Genomic DNA, 24,659 nt, shown 5'->3' on the forward strand with positions numbered 1-24,659 from the left:
TGAAATTGCAAAAGCTTGTGGAAACAATGCCACAGTGAATGCGTGCCATAATCAAAGCTAAAGGCAGTCCAAAGAAATATTAGAGTGTGTGACCACTGAGTGACATTGTCATGTGAGAACGAAAGTGAAAGAAGAGCTTTTCCTGAAAAGAAAATGCAGACGTGCTCTCTGCTTTTGTGTAGGTATGTTTAGATTTGACCACTTTTCCTATCACTTGAACGTGAAAATACATCTAAATAAGATAATTTTTTGTTTTGTTTTATAAAATTGCATTTGTTCTATAAGTGTGTATGCATTTTAAATCAAGTTTGATCTTGAATTCAGTGTTAACAAAATGGTGAAGGTGCCTTCATTTGTGTTTTTACTCCCCTGCTAACAAAAACAGAGTCTGTGTGGCTCTCAGCCCTGGCTCAGATGTGTTTTACTGGACTCGGTTCATCAGTTGTACTTCATAAGCTGCTATACATGTACACATACCATCAACAGTAAAGTGTAATCCACTACTACTGTACTCTGAAGTCAGCTGACTGGAGCCCTGAGGCCTGTGTACGTCATGTAGTGCTTTAATAGCCTCATTCGTGGGGGACTGGATTTGACCAAACAGCAGATGTTTTTATATACACTTACACATTTTATATGCATTTATATATTTTATATACATTTATATATTAGGGTAGCATGTATAGCATGTTTGCCTCTAAGCACTAGGGTGGAGTTTCCATGTTCTCTGTGTCTGGGTGTGTCTCCTCTGGGGTCATTGGTTTCCTCCCACAGTCTGAAAACATGGAGGTGGAAGTTCAGTGGTTAAGGGTTAGGGGACTATTAATCAGAAGGTTGCCAGTTGAAGTCCCACCACTGCCAGGTTCCCACTGTTGGGCTCCTGAGCTCCAGACTCTTAACCCTCAATTGCTTAAGTTGTGTTCAGTCAAAACTGTAAGTTGCTTTGGAGAAAATGCTGTAAATGTGTGTCAGCAATGATCTCTCCTCTTCCTGTGGCTGGTTGAGAGTACCTTGTCCATAGTTGTCTTTTGTTTCTGTGTTGACTGGATATAAAATCTGGGTGTCCTTGGGTTCTGAGAAGAATGCAATATAAGTGTAACTTCATTCATACTGTAAATGTACTTGTAAATACTGTTTATGACTTATCAATGGAGCATAGCGATGCATTTATATAAACAAAATGATGCTCGTTCTGAACATCATCCATCCAGACTGAATCATGGCTGAAAAAGGGGAAATGAAACCTTAAATGAAATGAAGTATTCAAAAAAAGATGTACAAAGTGTGGTCATACCCAACCTTAATGAGTACTTTAAACAGAGAGAAAACTACAACTGAATCATAATAATATTAAAACTGAGCAGATGGAACTGCAGTAAGGTAGAAGATCATCTGCAGGACTAATAGAATACATCGCCTGCCTCAGTACAAACCCTCTCAGATTTTACACTGCATTTGTAATATAATTGTGAATAATTCACCTTAATCACTAATTAGCTTAATGGGCCTTGATTGTTGCCCCCTAAACCCTTCTGTGTTTGTTGTGAAGTTGCTCCTTCATGTTTAGAGCAGCTTTGTGAGGAGTTACAGTATATGGCATCAGTGTTGAGCAATGCCATTTCAAACATTTTGTGTATATTTGATATTTTTAATCCATTTTGACCATTTACCCGTTTTCTGTATTGTTATTCTTTATTTGTAAGGTCTCACTTTATATATATAAACAGCATTTAGATCAGTTTGTAATGACCAGATTATTACAAAAGAAACGTCTTAATAAAGTAAATATAGAACTTATTTGGTTTAATGCAGAAAAACACACTAAACTGTCTACCACCTCTGCCAGGAGAGGGCGCCAAATACCTGAAATAAACAGCTCTGATCCCGTTTAAACCATGTGTGGGACTCTTATTACAACTGGTGAATTATTAACATTGAAAGTTCTGTATCTTTGGTGTGTGTGTTTGACGTTGAAATCAGAGTCTCAGACAGACAGAGGAACAAATCCAGTTTACTCAGTTGTAAGGGTCTGATCTCCCTACCATAGTCCCTACTGGAAGGCAGGAGATGCAGCAGGTCCTAAAGGCATCAGTGTTAAAGATCATTAGAAAGGCAGGCTCAGTCCTGAGAGCCAAACTGGACACAGTGGAGAGGAGGATGCTGGGAAACTGGACACAGTGGAGACAGAGATGGAGAGGAGGATGCTGGGAAACTGGACATAGTGGAGACAGAGGTGGAGAGGAGGATGCTGGGAAACTGGACATAGTGGAGACAGAGGTGGAGAGGAGGATGCTGGGAAACTGGACACAGTGGAGACAGAGGTGGAGAGGAGGATGCTGGGAAACGACATAGTGGAGACAGAGGTGGAGAGGAGGATGCTGGGAAACTGGACATAGTGGAGACAGAGGTGGAGAGGAGGATGCTGGGAAACTGGACACAGTGGAGACAGAGGTGGAGAGGAGGATGCTGGGAAACTGGACACAGTGGAGACAGAGGTGGAGAGGAGGATGCTGGGAAACTGGACACAGTGGAGACAGAGGTGGAGAGGAGGATGCTGGGAAACTGGACATAGTGGAGACAGAGGTGGAGAGGAGGATGCTGGGAAACTGGACACAGTGGAGATGGAGGTGGAGTGGAGGATGCTGGGAAACTGGACACAGTGGAGACGGAGGTGGAGAGGAGGATGCTGGGAAACTGGACACAGTGGAGACAGAGGTGTAGAGGAGGATGCTGGGAAACTGGACACAGTGGAGACAAAGGTGGAGAGGAGGATGCTGGGAAACTGGACACAGTGGAGACAGAGGTGGAGAGGAGGATGCTGGGAAACTGGACATAGTGGAGACAGAGGTGGAGAGGAGGATGCTGGGAAACTGGACACAGTGGAGACAGAGGTGGAGAGGAGGATGCTGGGAAACTGGACACAGTGGAGACAGAGGTGGAGAGGAGGATGCTGGGAAACTGGACATAGTGGAGACAGAGGTGGAGAGGAGGATGCTGGGAAACTGGACACAGTGGAGATGGAGGTGGAGTGGAGGACGCTGGCAAAGGTATTGGTAATTAGACCTGCATGATATGAAGAAAATCTGTGATGTGCTATAACGCTGTTTAATGTTTCTATGACGATATGACTTACAATAAATAAATACTGATCAATGCATATTAGCTAAACAGTTCCTTTCTGCTTTAATAGGTAAACTGCTAACATAGATACATAACATTGATTAGCCTATGCTCACTGAAACTCTGAATCACAGCTTTTATTAAATACATTAACCATATTAACGCATGTCTCTGTGACATTTGTGTGTTTTGTAATAACGAGTCTGTAAGAATACAATTGATGTTAATATAAAATCTCTGTTAGTGTAGGGTGAAAATCATGTTTGTCACAGGCATGGATTGTCAATGTGCATGTCCATGTTTATTTCTGTGGAGTAGTGGTAGTTCAAAAGTACTTGCCTAGTAATCAGAAGGTTGTTAGTTCAACCCCCACTACTGCCAAGTTTCCACTGTTGGGCCCCTGAGCAAAACCCTTAACCTACATTTGCTTGAATTGCATGCAGTCATAATTGCAAGTTGCTTTGGTTAAAACTGTCAGCTAAATGCTGCATGATGGAGTCACAGGTCAGTCGTGCACCACTTTTCCATCGTTTGTTTTGTTGTAGATGGGAAACTTGCTGAAAACAGACTGAAAATGCCAGTGTAGACAAAACGGCATTTCCAGGTAATCCAAGTTAATTGAATACAGACTGTACATAGGTATATAATGCACCAATTAGACAGTTCTATTACAGTAGAAGGTGACCGTAAGTGTTTATAATAAGGTGCCAGTGAATGAATTAGGATCATAATGTCATGGTGGGCTGGTCATCCAGGAGGAGGGACACACCTCAGAACCATAGTCCCCATCACCCACATTTTAAACTGAATGACCTGTTCCTTATTTTCATCGCACGTCACCCGAGCTCAACACTGATCCAAGCCAAACGTTTGTTTTTGTTTCTGTTTGTCTGCATTACAGCTAACCTTCTTTATGGAAAATAAAGAAGACTTTATTTCAGCCTCCCTCTGTGCAGTCATGTGGGAGTGATGCGAGCAGCCCTGAGCAGCTTGCTGTTCAGATGGCAGCACTCGAACAACAAAGGCAGGAGATCCATTTCATGGTGCAGGGCCACCATGAGTCCTGTTCTGGAGGGGGTAAGGTGTCTGATTGCTACCCATTTGCCTGCCCTCCCCCACGTGTGCACTTGCTTGAGGACCTGTGGTTTTGGGGTTTATTACACCTCACTCCTAGTGTCCTCCTTTAAGTAAATGGGGAACACATGGAGCACATGTCATTTTATTTGCTTTCCTCTCTCTCTCTTCCCCACACATTAGGTCTCCCCTGGTTACGTTTGCACAACTCTCATCTGTCATGGACTGAGAATCGCATCCTTGAGTGGGCGCCCTCCTGAGACCGGTAATGTTTCCTCAACCGGGCTGTGCCTTTCCAGTCGATGTCAACAGGGAGTCCCGATGCCGACAAGGACTTCTTCATAACTAGGGAATACCAAGACCTTAAACCAGAGGTATTCAGCCTCATTAAGGCCACTCAGATTCCTCCCTATCATGAATTGGACTGTGCCATTACTCTGAGGGAACAATAATGGAACACTACATCAGTAAGGCGTTGGTTCAAGGTTATATTCGTCCCTCCACCTCTCCTGCCTCGGCCAGCATGTTCTTCATAAAGAAGAAGGATGGGGGCATTAGGCCATGCGTGGATTATCGAAGGTTGAATGAACTGTTAGTGAAATATCCCTATCCTCTCCCCATAGTCCCAGCTGTGCTTGAGCAGCTGAGGGGAGCTCAGTATTTTACGAAATGTAAACCTATGCAGTGCATATATCCTTATATGGGTTAGAGAGGGCGACAAATGGAAAACAGCCTTCAGCAGGTCCTCAGGGCATTATGAGCACTTGGTTCTGACGTATGGTCTAGACACGACCCCCTCCATATTCCAAGCCTACATTAATGAGGTCTTAAGGGAGTATTTGGGTACATCCGTCATCACTTATATTGATGATATCCTAATCTACTCCTCCTTTGACCAACATGTATGTACAGTTCTCCGTACCTTTTTACGTAATAACCTCTACTGCAAGTTGGACAAATGCAAATTCCACCGCAGAGAGGTAAGTTTTCTGGGGTACATTATTTGTGAGGACAGCGTGCGCATGTAACCCTGCAAGTTAGAGGTGGTGACAAACAGGCCGAGACCGGAGACACGCTGGGAGCTACAAAGATTCTTGGGGAATGGCATTTATCAGATCCTTCAGCACCCTGGCCAGGCCTCTCACGGACCTGCTTCGGGGACAGACTACACAGGTGAAATGGAGTTCTGGAGCAGAAAGGGCTTTTAAGGACATAAGAACTGCCTTCTCTACCGCTCCGGTGTTGCAGCAATTCAACCCAGAGAAGCCCTTTGTGGTTGCGGTAGATGCCTCAGAAATGGGAATCAGAGCAGTGCTGTCACAACACAAAGAGAATGAGGTAAATGTAAGGCCCATTGCCTACTTCTCTTGGAAACTAAGCCCATCCAAACAAAATTATGGGGTTGCAGCTCGAGAGCTCCTGGCAATGAAACTTGCAGTCGAGGAGTGCAGGCACTGGCTGGAAGGAGTGCGACACTCCTTTACCATGATAATAAACCATAAGAACCTGGAGTACCTCCAAACTATCAAGAGGCTGAACTCCAGACAGGCTCTGTGGTCGCTATTCTTCTCCAGGTTTGATTTTCACATCAACTACAGGCCGGAAAGAACACGCGGGTGGATGCGCTCTCTAGGCAATACAATGCCGAAGCGCAGTCAACAAACCAGGAGCCAGTTCTCTCACCCATGCTTCTTGGCTGCAGTAAAATGGGAGTTTGACCGCAGCATCGAGGCAGCCAACCCTCATCCTCACTGCCCACCAAATCAGCACTACGTTCTGCCCAGACACCGTGGAGCCCTTACATCTTGGGCACATACCTCGTGGGAACGGGACATCTGGGATCAATGTGTACAGTTCAACTATTGAGCACACGTTACTAGTGGCCAGGCATGCATAAGGACGTGATTAAGTACATGGCCACCTGTGCAGAATGTGCGTGCAGCAAGATGCCACGTACTCCACCTGTGGGTAAGCTGCTCCCCTTACCCACTCCTCTATGCCCATGGTCCAACATATTAGTCAATTTTGTTACAGACCTGCGTGTCTCTGTGGGGAACACAGTCATCCTAGTGACAGTAGACTGCTTTTCGAAGATGGTCAAATTTGTACCCTTGAAGGCTCTACCCACCAGATATTGGAGACTGCGGACCTGCTCTTCCACCACATATTTGAGCAGTTTGGGCTTCCTGAGGACATTATGTTGGACAGAGGGGTTCAGTTTACATCACGGCTGTGCCGGGAGCTATTAGGCAAGCTAAACATCACAGTTAGCCTGACTGTCACACCCGCAGACCCGAGTGTTCCCCGTTTCCCTAGCAACTGAGTCATTTCTGGGTTTTTGTCAGTCTCCATGGTTCCATGTCTCCTCCCCTTTGTCTCCAGCTGTTCTGAGTTTGTCCCTAATTGTAGTTCTATTTAAACCTTGTTTCTGCAACTCTTGTTTGTGGGTCATTGTATTTCTGGTAAGATCCCATTTGTCCTAGCGCTTCACTTGTATGTGTTTAGTATATTCCCATTTGATCTCACCCCTCATTTCTATGTACTTTCTCCCCATGCTCCCTGTTTAGTTACCATCGCTGTCTGTCATGGAAATTTACTTTGCTTTATTTTACTTTGCTTTATGTTTCTATAGTCACAGCATAACAGTCTGCAGATAAGCGTGTGAGTCAGGGACACCAGCTGCTCACATACTGTTCTAACCATAGAGATAGAAGAAGCCTTCAGCACTCAGGCTAACCAAAACATGAATTAGCATGGTTTTTTTTTTCTCTTTCTTCTGTTCTGTGTATAAAGGGAGGGGGACCGTACTGCGGGTCAGTTCTCTTACTCTGTTATGCAGGAAACAGAACTCAATAAACTTTTACTTTTTACTACTCAATGCACAAAGCTGTCTGTGTTTTGATGTGCTCTCATTTTTCCACCACAATTTGGTGTTGTTGGCAGGATGAGCAGCTCCACCACTGAAGGGGGAAAATCAATACTTCACTGAGGACGCTCCTTGGCAAGGCTGAGCTGGGAGGGAACACCCATTCGGGGAAAAGTACCACCAGAGTGAAGGTATTTTCCCTCATCTTGCGGTGCCTGCCTCATCTTCAAAAAGAACCGTGAGTGGGAGAGAGCAACTAATTGTGTAAGTACACAGACATTTATTTCCCTCTGTGCGGCCGTTCGGGAGTTCTCCTCTAGCAAAAGAATATTTCAGAAGTACTTGAAATAGCTTTGTTACGACGGTGCAAAGTAAAGTGAATCAGTAGCCTGCTGATAGTGAGGCCCCTATTGCTCAGACGTGAGATTAGGGACATCTAGGAGATGTAATAGGTCCGGACCTGGGAGGAGAATCAGTCCACGAGCAAACGGAGCATAAGATACATTAACGGGACTAAATTACAGCAGCGCATGCATTGAGAGAGTAATAAAATGGGATCCCAAAATACTAGATTAATGCAATAACACCCGTCCGAGTGGAACCAGCCCTTACCTAATGACATGCGAAGGGACTATAGGGAGAGTGCCCTAAAGTGGTTGCCCATATGGGTAGATTGTTATGGGTTCCCTCAGAATGGGAGATTGAGTGTGAAGCTGCTTAATAATATACTTAGATGTATGGAAAACCGACCAGGGGATTCTTACGATTCAACGTAAGGTATGGAATAGACACCAGGGGAATATTATAGCAAGTCTTAAAATGTGGATAACAGGATGTGGATAACAAACTAAGGGGACTGAGAGGGGGGATGAACCTAACTCCACTTCTCAGTATGTGTCCTCCAGAGCCGATCCCGATCTCGACTCCGCTCCACCGCAACGGAAACCAGCAGCCGTGGTGCCTGATCCAGTGGCAGCAGAACGTCCACCCGCCTATGGACTGCCTCAAGCAGGACCACACACTGGTCTCTTAGATGAAGCCCACGCCATAGAACGAAGGCATCACCCTCAGAGCGGTTAACCAGGAAATGGATGCTGACACCTCGTTCGGACTCAGCAGACTGGCTGAAGACTATGCCAGACATCATGAAGCTCAAATTCAAAGAACAGAGCAGACAACATGGATCAAGCCATGCTCACCATGTTGCAACAAGTGGCTCCCAGGGGGAGAGGACGAGGAAGGGAGCAAGATGCTCCAGGAGGGAAAGACATGTCATGGAGAAATTGATGGTACAACTGTGGAAAAGAAGGACATTTTTTCAGAGACTGTCCAGACCCAGAAGGCCAAGCCGCAAGAAACGATCTGGAAGAGGTGGACTGACGGGCGGAGGGGAGGTGGGATGGCTGTGAGGGACCACCAACCCCATCAGAAAAGGCAAGTGCCAGATTTTTATTCTATGTATTCTCAGCAATTAAGTAAGGGACCCCTAGCATTACCACAAGTCATTTTAACTGTTAATGACAAACAATTGAAGTTTATAGTAAATAGCGGTGCAACGCACTCAGTAATTCAAGCCAAGGGAATTAATGTGCCAATTACTAATAGGATGGTGACTATAATGGGTGCGAGTGGAAAGGTGGTGTATGGAAGAATGTCTGTGCCTCTCCAATGTCACGTGGGGGAACGAAAATTTCGACATGGGTTCCTTATTTCCTCTGGGTGCCCAGTCAACCTGCTGGCTCGAGATTTGATGTGCAAATTGAGTTGTACTTTATTAAGCTCCCCAAAGGGACTCAGTGCCTCATGCCTTCCATGGTTTTCTTCATCTCAGGGAGTTCTGGATCATCAAGGTTACAACTGGCTTCAGCTCACTAGCTGGAAGCTCCAGTGACTGAGAATCATATACCTTTGTTCAATAACAATGTAAGAGCGTTTGAGAAGAACTGAGACACTGTCACAAAAGTAGCTTTATAAACATCCAGCTCTCTTGTGTCACTGGTGCAGAACTTCCCAAACTCCTTAAACACTTCACACAATGCTCATCTGCTCCTGTATATTCAGTATATACGATATATAACAATAGCCATCACCTGTATATTAAATATATACAATGTATGACAATAACCCATCACCTGCATATTAAATATATATAATATATAACTCTAACCTATCACTTATATATTAAATGTATAATATATATGTAACGCGTGTGGCCCGAGTGCCGAAGGGCGTGGAGCAGGACGCACAGACTTCCTCGACAGGGACGAACATTTAATGGAAACATATAAACACAACGGCACTCACACGTATTACAGACACGGAACATGAAACGGTTAACAATAAACAGACACGATAATCGGGAATACATGTAATAACGACGACGCTACCATTTAACATTAATACGCTACATTAACACGTCACATCGACACTGACCAACGACGCTGCATTCTCTGACGTGGGTTTACATACACACAGACAAACGAGGCGCAGGTGTGTGCAGGCGTGGCCACAAACTAAGGTCCTCCCACTGCACGTGGCCGGCCAACCCACGTGCCTCGGGGGAGGCGAGCGTTCCGTGACAATATAATAATAACCCCTCACCTGTATATTAAATATATATAGTATATAATAATAACCCCTCACCTGTATATTAAATATATATATAATATATAATAATAACCCCTCACCTGTATATTAAATATGTATAATAATAATCCCTCACCTGCATATTAAATATATATAATATATAATAATAACCCCTCACCTGTATATTAAATATATATATAATATATAATAACAACCCATCATCTGTATATTAAATATATATAATATATAATAATAACAACCCATCATCTGTATATTAAATATTTATAATATATAATAATAACCCATCATCTGTATATTAAATATATATAATATATAATAATAATCCTGTGCATCTCCTATCGTTCACTGCTAATCTCACACATTTGGTCTACTGTGGCATCAGCGCCTGTGTGCGCTCCTGTCACATGTACATGTGTTTCAGAGTCTTGTGTTGTGTTTCTGCTGGTGTGTCTGAGCTGTTCTCATTTGCCCTTGTTGTTAATTCATGTAGATGACCTTCTGCTTCTTTCTTTGGTTGTTGCCTCACCCTGACTGGATCAGTTTGTCCTGTCTGTCTCTAACATACTGCCTGGTGTACTAATCTGTCTCTGGATCAGTTTGTCCTGTCTGTCTCTAACATACTGCCTGGTGTACTAATCTGTCTCTGGATCAGTTTGTCATGGCTGTCTCTGACATAATGCCTGGTGTACTAATCTGTCTCTGGGTCAGTTTGTCATGTCTGTCTCTAACATACTGCCTGGTGTACTAATCTGTCTCTGGATCAGTTTGTCATGGCTGTCTCTGACATACTGCCTGGTTTACTAATCTGTCTCTGGGTCTCAGATTGTTTGTTTTTTTGTTTACTCAAAGCTTTACTCATTGAACCTGATTTCCACATCATTTCTGCTACTTACTGCATACAGTGATGACAGCACGAGGACAGTGACGGCAGTATGAGGACAGTAGTGACATGTAGAGAGGACGGTGATGACAGTATGAGGACAGTAATGACATGTAGAGAGGACAGTGATGGCAGTATGAGGACAGTAATGACATGTAGAGAGGACAGTGATGACAGCATGAGGACAGTAATGACATGTAGAGAGGACAGTAATGACATGTAGAGAGGACAGTAATGACATGTAGAGAGGACAGTAATGACATGTAGAGAGGACAGTGATGACGGGTGAGGACAGTGATGACGGGTGAGGACAGTAATGACAGCATGAGGACAGTAATGACAGCATGAGGACAGTAATGACAGCATGAGGACAGTGATGACAGCATGAGGACAGTGATGACAGGATGAGGACAGTAATGACAGCATGAGGACAGTGATGACAGGTAGAAAGGACAGTGAGGACAGCCTGTGGGGAAGCCGTCCAGACTTCTGTAATAATGACAGGTTTGTGTAACTATTGAGTTATCTGCTGAATTTAAAGTTGAGCTGTAAATGGTGGTTGTCCATACATGCATGTCTGTGTTTTATCATAGAAACCTTTGGCAACTCATAAGGAACAGCAAAATGCTTTTGGTAAAACTTTACCTAAAACACAAAGCTGAACTCCAACAAATCGGGAAAAAATGGTTCTTTTCCTTATAGCAGTAGCTGCAGCTGGTGGAATTATGAAACAATTCCAAGGAAAGTGAAGAGAAGAGAAACCCTGGGATAAGGTTGATTAAGCTCTGGAGACAGTGAGCAAAATATCAGATCAAGTCACCAACCAAATATCAGTAACCATGCGGAGACGATTCCTTAGTGTTAAATTATATACTGTTCTTGGCTAAGATGTGTGGCAATAAATCTCTGCAGCAGCATGTTTTGTCAGAGCATAATGGACAATTAAAAGTGATGCAGACACTGTTGGCAACTTTGAAATGGCCAGAAAACAAAAACTGACTTGCTTCTCATGACAGAGGACTTTGATAACCTGCGAAAAGAATCCACAATGTTTGTGGCTGAGCTGAGATCAAATACTGGAAATTCATCTGGAATTTGAGAAACTCAACTGATTACAGAAAACTATGAAGGAAATGTAGAACTCAGCATTACAGCTATAGAGCGTTCAAATTCAACCTCAATTCATACTTCAGCTAGTACAGAGAATAATGCAAATGTTTAAACATTTATATTTATTTTATTAATAGTGTTAGTTGGAATCATTTTTTTGCAGAACAAACTGATTGTAGTTGATACCCAGTAAGGACTCAAAGGCTTAGCTCATTGCAGTCAATGGCATCATTTTCATAATAAAAGTCCAAACCAGTGTGTCTCTTCCGAACTGGGGACACTGTGGCTTATACCCATTTATTATTTTTCTATACTTTATTAACTTTTATATTTGTTTGTTATATTTGTATGGTTATATTTGTAGCTTGTTATAAATATAAATGTATATGCTGGTTGATATGAGGCTCTAATAAGCAGTTAAACTTTAAATTATTTCATCAAAATAATGTAGGATATTACATTTCATTACATTTGATCTGGTGCCAAATCAAACATGTTGTAAACATTTTTTTTCACGAAATATTAAAATGAATAACAATGGAATTCCTTATGTGAGACACAGCTGCAAACAGTGATCACTTTCAGGACGTTCATTTTGTCAGTGAATAAAATAAAAACAAACATAAAATCACCTTCTTCATCTTATTAAAGAAGCAGCCGTTGGTCTTTTTTATGGACTGTTACAGTACGCCCTCTTGTGGCGAAAATAAAAAGTGGCGCTGCAGTGTATTGTGGTGCATGCTGAAGCAAAAGTGCATACTTGCAGTGTAACAAACTTCACCATCACCTTGTCTAACAGTCACCTACTGCGCTGGCGCTGGCTGCTACGTCACTATAGGTGGGCGGGGCAGAATGAGAGCAGACCGAGTCGTGGGCGTGTGCGTCAGATACACAATGAGTCTTTGGCAATGTAGCAGCTGGGTGGAAATGCTGTGTAGATCTGCGCAAATACAATCGGCAGTAGGACGCTCGCCAGCATTTCTGCTACTGAGCACTTGGCGAGCTGAAATGTTAATGTCTTACGGCCCAGCACGTTTGCTGTGGAAAAAATGAAATAGACGGGTAAGTTTCCTTTGTTATTTTTAAACATACTTCTACTTTCCAAATGGTCTCATCATTATGACGTCATGTATAGGACATTTCTAAATAACCTGCAGGATTAGTGTCATACACGAAGATAATGAGGAATAACATGTACCTTTATTCAAGGATATATTAATATACAATACAGAGAAGTAAATATTTGAGAGGTTGTACTTAAGGAAAAAATATAAGACCTTTCCTGTAAACTTTGTCTTCCAGAATGACTTTTTTGTAGCTCCTGGATTCCTGGTATATCCAGGAGTCCATATTCTCTGTCAGAAAAATGTATGCAAATCACTTAGAAAGGGTGTATTTTATAAAGTCCTTTACATACAAGCTCTTTATGCAACATCTTCCTTAAATATTACCAATCAGAGTTTCAGCATGCTTGGTAAGGCAGGCACTACTGCAATAGCCCACACATCTCAGAACTATAATCACAATCATCAGTAAAATCTTACTTTAATCGTATTTTAGTAGATCACATTAACCACTTCTCATATCACCCAGTAATGCCATATACATTATCATAATAGGCTTAAAATCTTTAGGGTATCTGAATTAGGGCATCAAATTTAATTTATTAGTTGCTTTTACTTTTTGTTTATTATTGCTTTATAATAAACCGCGAGATCAGTCATATCTTTCACTAAGACACGTTTAACTTCTACCGAGTGCAATAATCCGTGTAGTGATCAGAGCTAAACAGATAACCGAGCGAATGGTAATGTTTACCTGAGCTCGGATTGTTTCTGTCTTTGCTAACTGTAGGAACTGAGAAACTGCTACAGAAACACACTTTAGCTCATTCTTTATGCTTCCAGGTCGGGATTAATACATTAATAAAGAACCACTACTAAACCACAAGAGTGTAAAGTAGGATGGCATGTTGGTGTGCCAATTACTATTTTTAGAACGACTTTGTAAGCACGTTAACTTGTGTAACATTAGATAATACGAAATGCAATTAGATCCAAAATATCCTAACGAATAATATCTACATCTCTGACAACACGGAAACATTTCGGTCGCCACAACGAATCCTGCACCTGACGCATCAAATAAATAAAACCACCCAAGAAATAAGAACATATTCGATTAGTTTCTTGTGGAGCAGAAAACAAGCCGCTTCTGCACCGCTCTGTTGTCCTTTTTCCTTTATTAGGAAAACACTTCCTCCACCCGGAAAACTTCACGACAGTAGTGACAATGTTGACCCTTCTCCTTTAACAGATGATATTATTCTTGGTATTGTCTGTCTGGATCTACTGAAGGATCCAGTGGCTACTCCCTGTGGACACAGTTCTGTGTTGTGCATTAAGCTGATTTGCTACAGGGTTATGAGCTGGGCAAAACTCTCAGATCATTAGGAACTAGTCAGTCCTGCTTCAGGTAAAAGCTGTCAGGGAGAGGCAGTGTTTAGCTATTATGCTAGAAGAACCAGACTAGATGTTTTTAAACCAAAACTAAGAACTTGCTTATTTGGCCAGGCCTTCAGCTCACTGTTCCCTCAAATCTTGTAGCACTTCACGTTTAAACTTTAAGCACTACTGTGCATTTATTTCTTTTAATTCTTAATTTATTCTTTATATGTTTAATTTGATTTTTTATGCACTTTTTATTTTTATTACTATTGTTATTTTATTTTAATTCAGGTTTTATCTCTTTAATATTTCGTTTTATTTATTTATATTAAATTTGTTTGGTTTTTTTGTAATAAATTGTATTTGTAAAATGTTATGTTTATTATTTGGCAAAGACCTTTCTAAGCTGCTAGCTCTAAGATCTGGTAGCATGGTAGCTAACATGTTTCCTTCTCAGTACCAGGGGCTTGGGTTTGAGTCTGTATCTGGGTGGAGTTTCCATGTTCACCAAATGTCTGCATGGGTTTCCTCCCATAATCTACAAACATGGAGGTTAGGTTGATTGGATACTCTAAATTGTCCTGTTCGAATGTTACCTGGGTGTAAATATGTGTGAATGTATGTCTAGTGATGGTTGATTCTCTGTCCAGGTCTTAACCTCCTCCCCTGTGGTTTCTGATAAAGGGTACACTGGCCAAACTGGCTGCTGTTTCTCATTGGTGTGTGAGTGACTGTAAAAAGCTGATATCTGTCTGTAAAGTGTCTTTGAATCTGAGAAAGGTGCTATGTAAATAATAATAATAATCTCAGCTCTATCACCTAGGGGAGGTCCTTGCCAGAATGTGTAAAGCAATAAGCTTTATTATTGTGATAATAAAACTTTAATAACATGTAATAAATGTTATTAATCTTGTATAGCGTATGTGAAGCACTTTGGATTGCCATTGTGTATGAAAAGTGCTACATAAATAAACTTGTCTTGCTTTGTCTATTAATGACTGCTGGGATCAGAATGATCAGAGGAGAATCTACAGCTGCCCTCAGTGCAGAGAGACTTTCACTCCAAGACCTGTTCTACGCAGAAACAACATGCTGGCTGAAGTGGTGGAGAAACTGAAGAAGACAGAACTCCAAGCTGCTTCTCCTGCTCACTGTTACACTGGACCTGGAGATGTGGAGTGTGATTTCTGCACTGGGAGAAAACTCAAAGCCATCAAGTCCTGTCTGATGTGTCAGGCCTCCTTCTGTGAAACTCATCTCAAACGTCACTATGAAGTTCCTGGCTTGAAAAAGCACAAATTGGTCAACGCTTACTCACACCTACAAGAGAAGATCTGCTCTCAGCATGACAAAGCAATCGAGATCTACTGTCATACTGACCAAAGCTACATCTGTTATATGTGTAAGATGCATGAACATAGAGGCCACGATACAGTTGCTGCTGTAGCAGAAAGAAGTGAGAAACAGGTGAGAAAGAGAAATCTTTTACATTCAGTTCATGCTGTGTGTCTGATCTGTAATCACTTACATTAGTTATTAGTTTTTTAAGTACTTCATAAGACATATGGCATATAAAATGAAAAGATTTTTTGGAAAGTGCTAAATATGTTTGTCCTCAGTCGGTGTTGATAATAAAAAAAAGTCAGACCAGTCAGTGAACTTCTGCCCAGTCAACACCCATCTATCAGCCTTTTACATATGAGGAAAGTGCTCACATGACACTATATATATAAAAATTCCCCACTCGCACTCTGGGTGGTCTTTTTCTTTTTTTTGGTGGTCCTCTATCACAGGCCTGTGAGCTTGAGAATCCTGCGTAGTATATTTGCTGTTCCCAGGACTGTACTCTTCTGGACCGAGATCTCAGATGTTGTTCCTGGGATCTGTTGGAGCTGTTCTCCCAGTTTGAGGGTTTACAGCCCCTAGTGATCCAATTACCACAGGAACTATAATTGCCTACAGCCTACACATCTTTTCTAGCTCTTCCTTCAGCTTCTTGTGTTCCTTTTTCCTGATGTTGTTATCTTAGCATGGTTATTCTTCAACACCTTTGGGGGTATATTCCATTTAGACCTTAGAATTCCAGCTCATACTCAGATGTTTCTGTACACTATGCCAATCACTTTGTTATGGCGTTCCATGTGCGCCCTGTCTACTAGCATCTTGCGTCTCACTGTTATGTGCTGGATTGTCTCAGGGGCGTCTTTACACAGCCTGCATCTGGGATCCTGCCTGGCGTGGTAGACCCCAGTCTCTGTTGATCTTGTGTTCAGTGCTTGTTCCTGTGCCGCCATGATTAGTGCCTCTGTGCTGTCTTTCAATCAGGCTTTTTACAACCATAGGCAGTACTTAACCACTTCCACTATCTGCATACCATGCAGGGGTTTTTCCTCCCATGATGGCCCCTGTTCCTCCTCATTTCTGCCGTATGAGATACTCACTCACTTTGTCACTTAGGGCCATTATCATGATGTACTCCTGATATGTTACTTTCTGGTAGTGTGAGCTGTTCTAGCCACCTTCCCTCTGCTTGTAACCATACAACCATGCTTACCGATGTGATTGCTGTATATCCTGGTGAGATGGATTAGTGAGTCGATGTACATACAGCTTGATGTCATCCATGTACAGGAGGTGGCTGATGGTTGCTCCATTCAGTAGCTGGCATCTGTAGCCACTCTTGTTGATGATCTCACTGAGGGTATTCAAGCCGATTCAGAACAGCAGTGGGGACAAAGCGTCTCCTTAAATCCCGCACTTGATGGTGACTCATGTTCTTGGCTTGAAGTCTGCCTCTAGGGTTGTCTTCCACAGCCCATTGAGTTCTTGTTAAAGGCTCTAAGAGTCCTGTTGATGTTATAGAGCCTCAAGTATTCCAGGATTCATGTGTGGGACATTGAATCAGAGGTTTTCTTGTAGTCAATCCAGGTCATGCACAGGTTGGTCTGTCTGGTCTTATAGTCTCAGGTGACTGTTCTTTCCACCAGTACCTGGTCCTTGGCTCCTCTGGTGTTCTTGCCAATGCCTTTCTGGGCCCCACTCATGTATAGAGCCATGTGCCTACTTATCTTAGCCGCAATGATGCAGGTTATCAGCTGGTAGTTGGATCGGATTGCCCCTTTCTCTGGGTCCTTCAGAATCAGAACTGTCCAGCCTTCAGTTAACCATTCAGGGTGGTTTCCATCCATTAGCAGCTGGTTCATTTGTGCTGCCAGGTTCTCATGGAGAGCAGTCAGCTTCTTCAGCCAGTAGATGTGGACCATGTCAGGCCTGGAGTTTTCCAGTTATTTCTGCTTATGACCCTTTCTTGGATGTCTGCTACTGTGATGGTTACTGGATCCTGTTCAGAGAGGTTGCTGTGGTCAGCTCTCAGGTTCTCTAACCACTGGGCGTTGTGTGATGTCTCCTTTTCCAGTATTGTTCAGTCTCCAGCTTTGGCAGGTCTGTCCTCGTGCTATTTACCCTGTCACTGAGAGTACACTTTGCACAGCTCATGAAAGAACAAACTTTATTCTCCTGGCTTCTGCTTCATATGTGTATCTCTTCAGGTGAGCAGCCAGAACTCTCAATTTTCCTTGTCAGTCTCCATGGCCTTGGGTATCTTATTGAACTTCTCAGGTACCTTCAGATGGGTTCCTTTCTGTATTTCCGCTAGCTGGCTGACTTCTCTCCATGTGATCTTAATCTTGGTCTCTAACCTCCTTCTCCATGAAGGATTCTGCTCCTTGATGATGTTCATCCTGCAGCCAATCATTTCAAGTATCACCGTTGCTGTGATATATATCTGCTTGTTGGTTTCAGTAATGGTCTTTTTTCTATTTTGTCCTTAGAGCTTTGAGAAAATTAAGCAGTTTTATAAAATATGTCTAAGATTTTGTGGAAATTATATGGAATATTTAGATTTTTTTGCAAGTTATAAAGCTTATATCACATAAAAAGATGAATATAATGTATTTGCCCACAGAGTGGTCTGAAGGAGGAGCAGAGGAAATGGCAGCAGGAAATCCAGGAGAAAGAGAAGAAGGTCCAGGAGCTGAAGCAGGCTGTGGACACTCTTAAGGTGAATACTGAGCAGAGAGCTATTGGAGCAGCTATTTCAGAGCTCAGTCAAGCCTCTCCTCCAGTCAGCCAGTGAGGAGACCAGTGTTGATACACTTTGGGATCCTACACAACCACGATGAGCACTATAAGTCATCCAGGGTCACAGTGAGAGAGTAGATGATACTTCAGCTTTAAATGGACCTCCATCTTGTCTGTGTGTCTCCTAACAGCACTCTGCACAGGCAGCAGTGGAGGACAGTGAGAGGATCTTTAATGAGCTGAACTGCTCCATTGAGAAAAAGCGCTGTGAGGTGAGAGATCTGATCAGAGATCAGGAGAAGGCTGAACTGAGTCGAGCTGAAGGACTCTTGGATCAACTGAAGAAGGAGATTGCTGATCTTAAGAGGAGAGACACTGAGCTGGAGCAGCTCTCCCACACAGAGGATCACATCCAGTTCCTCCAGGTAACAAACTCTGTCTCAGCTACAGAGGAACCTACTCCTCCTCAAGTTTCTATAATGACTCTTCACAAAAGCTCATGAGGACCACAATAAATGTAACTGTCTGTCTAATAACAAATGTGTGTTTGGTCTAATTTAGTGAGAAATCATTCATTACTCTTGTACACCTTTATCCTTCTCCATTATGTTTTCTTCTCTTTGTAGAGTTTCCAGTCTCTCCATGTCTCTTCTGAATCTGAACACTCACACAGCATCTATGTCTATCAACAACTCTCATTTGATGAAGTGAACAAATCTCTCTCTGATCTGAAAGAGCGACTAGAGGAATTCTGGAGGGTGGAATTCAACAAAATCCCTCCACAAGGTAAGAGGAGCCATCCTGCTGTGAAACATAATGATGGAAATCTCTACTTACTCAGTGACAGGGTAAAGAAAGCTATAAGATTACCTAAACTACATAGAAGGGATTTAATGTACCTTTGGGATTGAACCATTACTGCTGCCCTCTACTGGTAAATGTCATTCATGCAGTTTTGTGTTTGGACTTTCATGTATTGGTGTTTAGAAACCTTTAAATATCTTCAAATATTTCTTGTCAAGCAAACACAACACACACACACACACACACACACAGAGTGAGAGAGAGAGAGAGAGAATGGCAGATTGAGTTAGATTTGAGAAAGATGAGATAGATAATTAAAGACTGAAAGACAAAAACAGACAGACATTCAGTTATGAGAGTTGTTGGGGGAGAAAGAGGCTCTTTGGTGCTCAATCTTTTTTCAGTATTCAGGCTAAAGACAAGATCAGTATATCAGGTAGAGGCCTCAACACACTTTACAATACGGTTCCGTAGTATCTTAGCAACTATGGAAGGACATGAATGAATGAGTAAAGTGCCTTATGGACACTAATATTTCACTATGATTCACTAGTGATCAAACATGAGAAAGAAATACTTGGAACAATTGATTCTAATAGCCAGTAGGGGCTGTCAAAGTGCTAGTTCATTTGATGATTTGCACAGTGATTCTTAATATGGTAGTGCGTTCCGGACTGCTACTATATAAAATTGTTACATCTCTACTAAAGCAACAAATAATGACTATTGAAGCATATTAGTAATGTGCAGCTGTAACTGCGTTGTGTAGAATGGAGAGATCACATTCTGTTTGCCCATTCATGGTTTATTACAAGGTGGAAATCTCCAAGCCAGAAACTGCCCCAACACTGCCCCCAGATGATTAGCGCACACAAGAGCTAATCACATTCCATGTCCTAAAGTCAGTAATATCTGAACAGGGCATCTGATTGGCAAGTGGAATTGGCAACTGCCCCAACCATTGCCCCATTACACAATATCAGTATCCAGTAGTTATTGTATTTGTTTATGTTGTTATTTTATTCACTCATGGTTTGTCCTTGCATAGTTACTATGGTTACTAGGGAACTGTATTTGAAAGTGTTACCTTTTATATTTATCAGGATGCTACATTTGAGAGCCAATATAGAAGAAAATATATTCTTGCATTTTCTTGGAATTATGTGTAAATGAAATCTTATTTTCTTTTGTGTATATTTTTAACATTTTATTTGTTGTACCAAAACCCAGAGGTGACACACATTTAGTTTACAAACATACACAGCATGTATGCAAGAGACTGAACAACAAAAAAGTGTAAGAAAAGTGAGTGAGAGAGAGAGAGAGAGAGAGAGAGAGAGACAGAGTGAGTGAGAGAGAGAGAGAGAGAGAGAATGAGAATCTTCCTGATGATATTTACTGATCTTCCCCAAAGTCCATAATTAACAGAAAGATTAGAGAATGTTTTCTTCATAAACACATAATCCACATATAATCCCACATTTATTCTGATCATTTTCTGTATTTCTGGATGGATCATTTGGGTCTCATTCATTCATTCTGTTGGATCATTTTGATTCTGTTCCTCCACAGCTGCAGCAGTTCAGATTTTATCTTCAGTGCCAAAGACCAGAGAAGATTTCCTGAAATGTAAGACACACAAACACACACACATATCTCTTGTTTTTGCTTCACTGTATTTCTTTACACACACACACACACACACCTAAAATTATGTTGACTCATATAAATAACAGTAACACCATATTTTTACACACACTCACAAACACACACATTCCCAAACACAGACACAAATACTCACACCACTGTTTCTCACTGTCCCACACAACACTGTGTCAATGTCCTAAGCCTACATTTACATTTCTTGTCACTATGATACGTTTGTGTAGTCTGCCGTACATGTGTATAGTCTGTGTTACGTTTGTGTCATTAGAATTTCATCAGTACTCATTGCTTTCTGGAACTCTTCAGTGCTGTTTTGGGCCCATCTGTATGGTCTCCTGATATTAAACATCTTACTGGGCTGTGTGGATGCAGTACTGTTAATCTCTTTTCTTGTAATGAACACAGTGATTTGGCTGTGATCAGACAGAGGGGTTAGTGGCTTTACAGTGAATGCACTGAGAGAAAAAGGAGATAAATCTGTTATTGCATAATCTACTGACCCTCACGTTCCCCAGACCTGAATCCAACTGAGAACCTGTGGGATGTTATGTATCAGTACATTTGGCTCCGCCAAGTAGCACCACAGACTGTCCAGGAGGTGACTGATGCTCTGATCCAGGGGTGGGAGGAGCTGCCCCAGGACACCACCCATCTGCTCATCAGGAGCATGTTCAGATGCTGTCAGGGGTGCATACAGGCACGTGGGGGCTACACACAATCAACCTGAGATTTCAGTCTTTTACTTTGATTTAGAATCCAGCCCTCAGTAGGTTGATGTTTAGTTTCTACTGTCATTTTGTTACATTATTTTGTTATGAACAACGTATTTTATATCAGTAAAGCTTTGCAACTTGAACGTTTCATTCATCAATATGTTGTGTGATTTAAGTGTTCCCTTAATTTGTTTGTGCAGTGTAATTTAACTGTAGCTGTGGGCTGTAATTCCAGCTTGTTGATCTTCTATAGAGACAGTATTAAATGTTGCACCTCTGTCACGCCTTCCAGCCATATTCCTTACAAAGCACACTACACTACCCACAAGTCCCTAGTTCATTCCAGATAACCTAAATATTAATCTCACTTGTGTCTAGTTACTCCTCTGGTGTTTCCCTATATAATCATATTCAGTCTATCATTGTGAATTCTTGTCTGCTTGTCTTACTTTACTGATTGTTTGTATTAATCTTGGTTGCTATTCTGGTTCTTGGGACTCTTCTGCCTAAATTTTGGATTTGCTCTTCCCAACACCCTGTTGGATCTGTTTGCTCTTAATCTGTTACCAGGATTACACCCTTGCCTGTGTTTGAGCACTATCTTTGGATTGCCCCTCTTCATTATCAAACTTCAAGTACCAGCATTTGTCTTATTCCTGAGTTAATCTCATTGCCCTCTCTCTGATGAGTTAATCTGATCCCCCTTCCATATTTAATATAACTATAATATAATGTGCTCTTTGTTTCAGATTTCTGTCAGCTGACTCTGGATCCCAACACAGCTCATCATTCCCTCAGTCTGTCTGAGATGAACCAATTGGTGACATGGAGTAGGGAAGTCCAGCCATACTCTGATCATCCAGAGAGATTTGACTACTGGGCTCAGGTGTTGAGTAAGGAGAGTGTGTGTGGATGCTGTTACTGGGAGGTTGAGCGGATCAGTGGGGAATGGGTGTTCATATCAGTCTCATATAAAGATATCAGCAGGAAAGGACAGGGTAATGATTGTGGGTTTGGATTCAACTCTCAGTCCTGGAGTCTCGTGTGTTCTTCCACCCTCTCTTTCTGCCACAATAATTTTCAGATTAAGATCCGAGACCCACCACCCACCAGAATAGGAGTGTATGTGGATCACAGTGCAGGAATCCTGTCCTTCTACAGAGTCTCTGACACAGTGACCCTCCTACACACAGTCCACACCACATTCACTCAGCCCCTCTATGCTGGCTTCTGGCTTGCTTCAGGTTCAACTGTGAGGTTATGTGATCCCAAATAATGTTTGTATTACTAATGTGGTATATTGTGGTTAATAATGGGGAGATGAACAATTAATACACAATCCCACATTGTTGTTGTGATCATTCTTTGATGTTTCTCAGATCCTAAAATGGTTCATATTGTTCAATAGCCCTTCTGGTCTGGGTTTAGACAAGACTGTAGTCACAGTACATATTAGGGGAACACGCCCCCCTGCCCCCCACCCCCAATACTGAGAGATGCTCAAATTGCCCCCCGCAATATACTGAGGTAAAATACATTTATTGCACTCACTAGCTTTGCCCAACGTCAGGAGCTGTCAATGTTCCCATCTCTTGTTGATGGGATTATTATTGTCACACTGTCTCACCGTATCAGCTCACCTGACTAGCTAGCAGGAAAAGGTAAAGGTAACGTTAACGTCAATACTATAATTGTAGAAATAAATGTTTTACTAAAACACATCAGTAATTGTATGAAGTGGAAATACATTTTTGGTGAAAATGGGCCAGTTTTATAATGCTAAATCAACAACCATCACTACTTCCCTTAGCTAGCATAGCTAAGTTACCTGTTACGTTAATTAGGCACATTCATACAGCACCCAACAGTCATGAGCACATTCACCTAACATTAATGTTTTTAGATTTCGTGATGTGTTAGAAATCCCATGTGAAGTCTCATTAATGTGTCAGACTTTGTAGGGATGTATGTAAACATGTAGAGTGTAGCAGCTTTATTGAATATTCGTATAATATCCTGTGTGTTCTATTTGCCTATGATAAATTGCATTAGTGTTTGATTAAGTAAAAGCAGATTTTTATTAGTCAGCTTTTGTCGGCTTTCATTCAGTTATGAGTAAGAGGAAGATTGTCAGTGACATTCAGTGTTTGGACAACCTCAGAAAAAAAAGAAAAGTAAGAGAAAACGAGTACTAGTCAGGTGATATAAGTATATAAAAGAGTTGCACAAGAACTGAGTCAGTCTTTCCTGACACTTTCAGTCATAACATACTGAATGTGTTGACAATAAGAAATTATCAGTAATCTATTCCTGAACATCATGGCAAGAAATACCAGTTGTTTTATCAATATTTATTTCCTGTCCAATCTGGTTTATTAAAGTTTACTTTTTCAATTTTGTGTTCCTACTTTTAAACAAATTGGCTACTTATGTGTATAAAGATCTAATGTCTTGAATTTTCCATTGTGGATTTCTTTATCACATGTAGAATGAGAACAGTATGTTTGTATTTTCCTGAAATAAACTCCATCTGATTCTGCTTCATCTACACATCACCTCTCCAAAGACTCATTACCTCCTACAACCTAGAAACCAGACACAGACCCTGTAGTTTCTCATCTGTATCTGGGATGAACTGCAGTTGGCTACTCAAACTCTTCTGATTTTATCCTGAAGAATTCAGCTTTCACTGACAGGGTTGTGCTGTCCTCTGGTCATGATGTACAGTAATGTGTTATTACTGTGCTGTCAAATAATGGACTCTTCTCAACAGGTCTGGGACTTACTGAATGAACAGTTTATTAAGAATTCATTTTGCATTCATTCTTCCACTTTGATATTTCTGCTACTGAAGGTAGAAGCCAGTCTGTAGTGGGTTGTGTTAGTGCTCTGTTGGGTTATTACGGGACAGGAGTCACAGCAGTGGTTGAACAGCTCTACCTTCTGCCCACAGTCAGAGTAGTTAAATAGTCACCATGGTAACTAGCATTCATTACTCTATTAGAATAAAATGAATAATCAAGTAGTCTCCATGGTAACTGACAGTTGCAAGGAAAAACTCCATAAAAGCATGAGGAAGAAACCTTGAGAGGAACCAAGACTCAAGGGATAGGGGGCATCCTCCTCAAGAAGAGACACTATAATAGCACCAATGTAAACAATAAATGTGGAAGTGTATTCCAGGTTTCTAGAATCCTAGTCTGGGTTTGCTGAATGCAGGCGTGTCCGAACCCCATCTGGCATGAAAACGTCTGCCAGAGTGACAGAAGGGGGGGGGGGGGGGGCACAGCATG

The 24,659-nt window shown here is 41.8% G+C and overlaps 1 protein-coding gene across 2 annotated transcripts; it reads left to right on the forward strand.

The window, feature by feature from the left end:
- Nucleotides 1-11,635: 11,635 nt before the first annotated feature.
- Nucleotides 11,636-23,916, forward strand: LOC113590659 (tripartite motif-containing protein 16-like). Of its 2 annotated transcripts, XM_081716770.1 has the most exons (7): nt 11,636-12,719; nt 15,116-15,571; nt 18,069-18,164; nt 18,376-18,609; nt 18,811-18,970; nt 20,561-20,617; nt 22,116-23,916. In XM_081716770.1, exons 2-7 carry the CDS (start codon nt 15,194-15,196, stop codon nt 22,640-22,642), a joined length of 1,452 nt encoding a protein of 483 aa, XP_081572896.1. In that variant the 5' UTR covers nt 11,636-12,719; nt 15,116-15,193; the 3' UTR covers nt 22,643-23,916. The 2 variants fall into 2 exon arrangements, with proteins under 2 accessions (XP_081572896.1, XP_035381549.2); XM_035525656.2 differs by lacking the exon at nt 11,636-12,719 and having other exon boundaries at nt 15,104-15,571.
- Nucleotides 23,917-24,659: the final 743 nt, after the last annotated feature.

The sequence above is a fragment of the Electrophorus electricus genome, chromosome 6 (assembly GCF_041902795.1).
Source record: "Electrophorus electricus isolate QZ-2024a chromosome 6, ASM4190279v1, whole genome shotgun sequence".
Taxonomy (NCBI): domain Eukaryota; kingdom Metazoa; phylum Chordata; class Actinopteri; order Gymnotiformes; family Gymnotidae; genus Electrophorus; species Electrophorus electricus.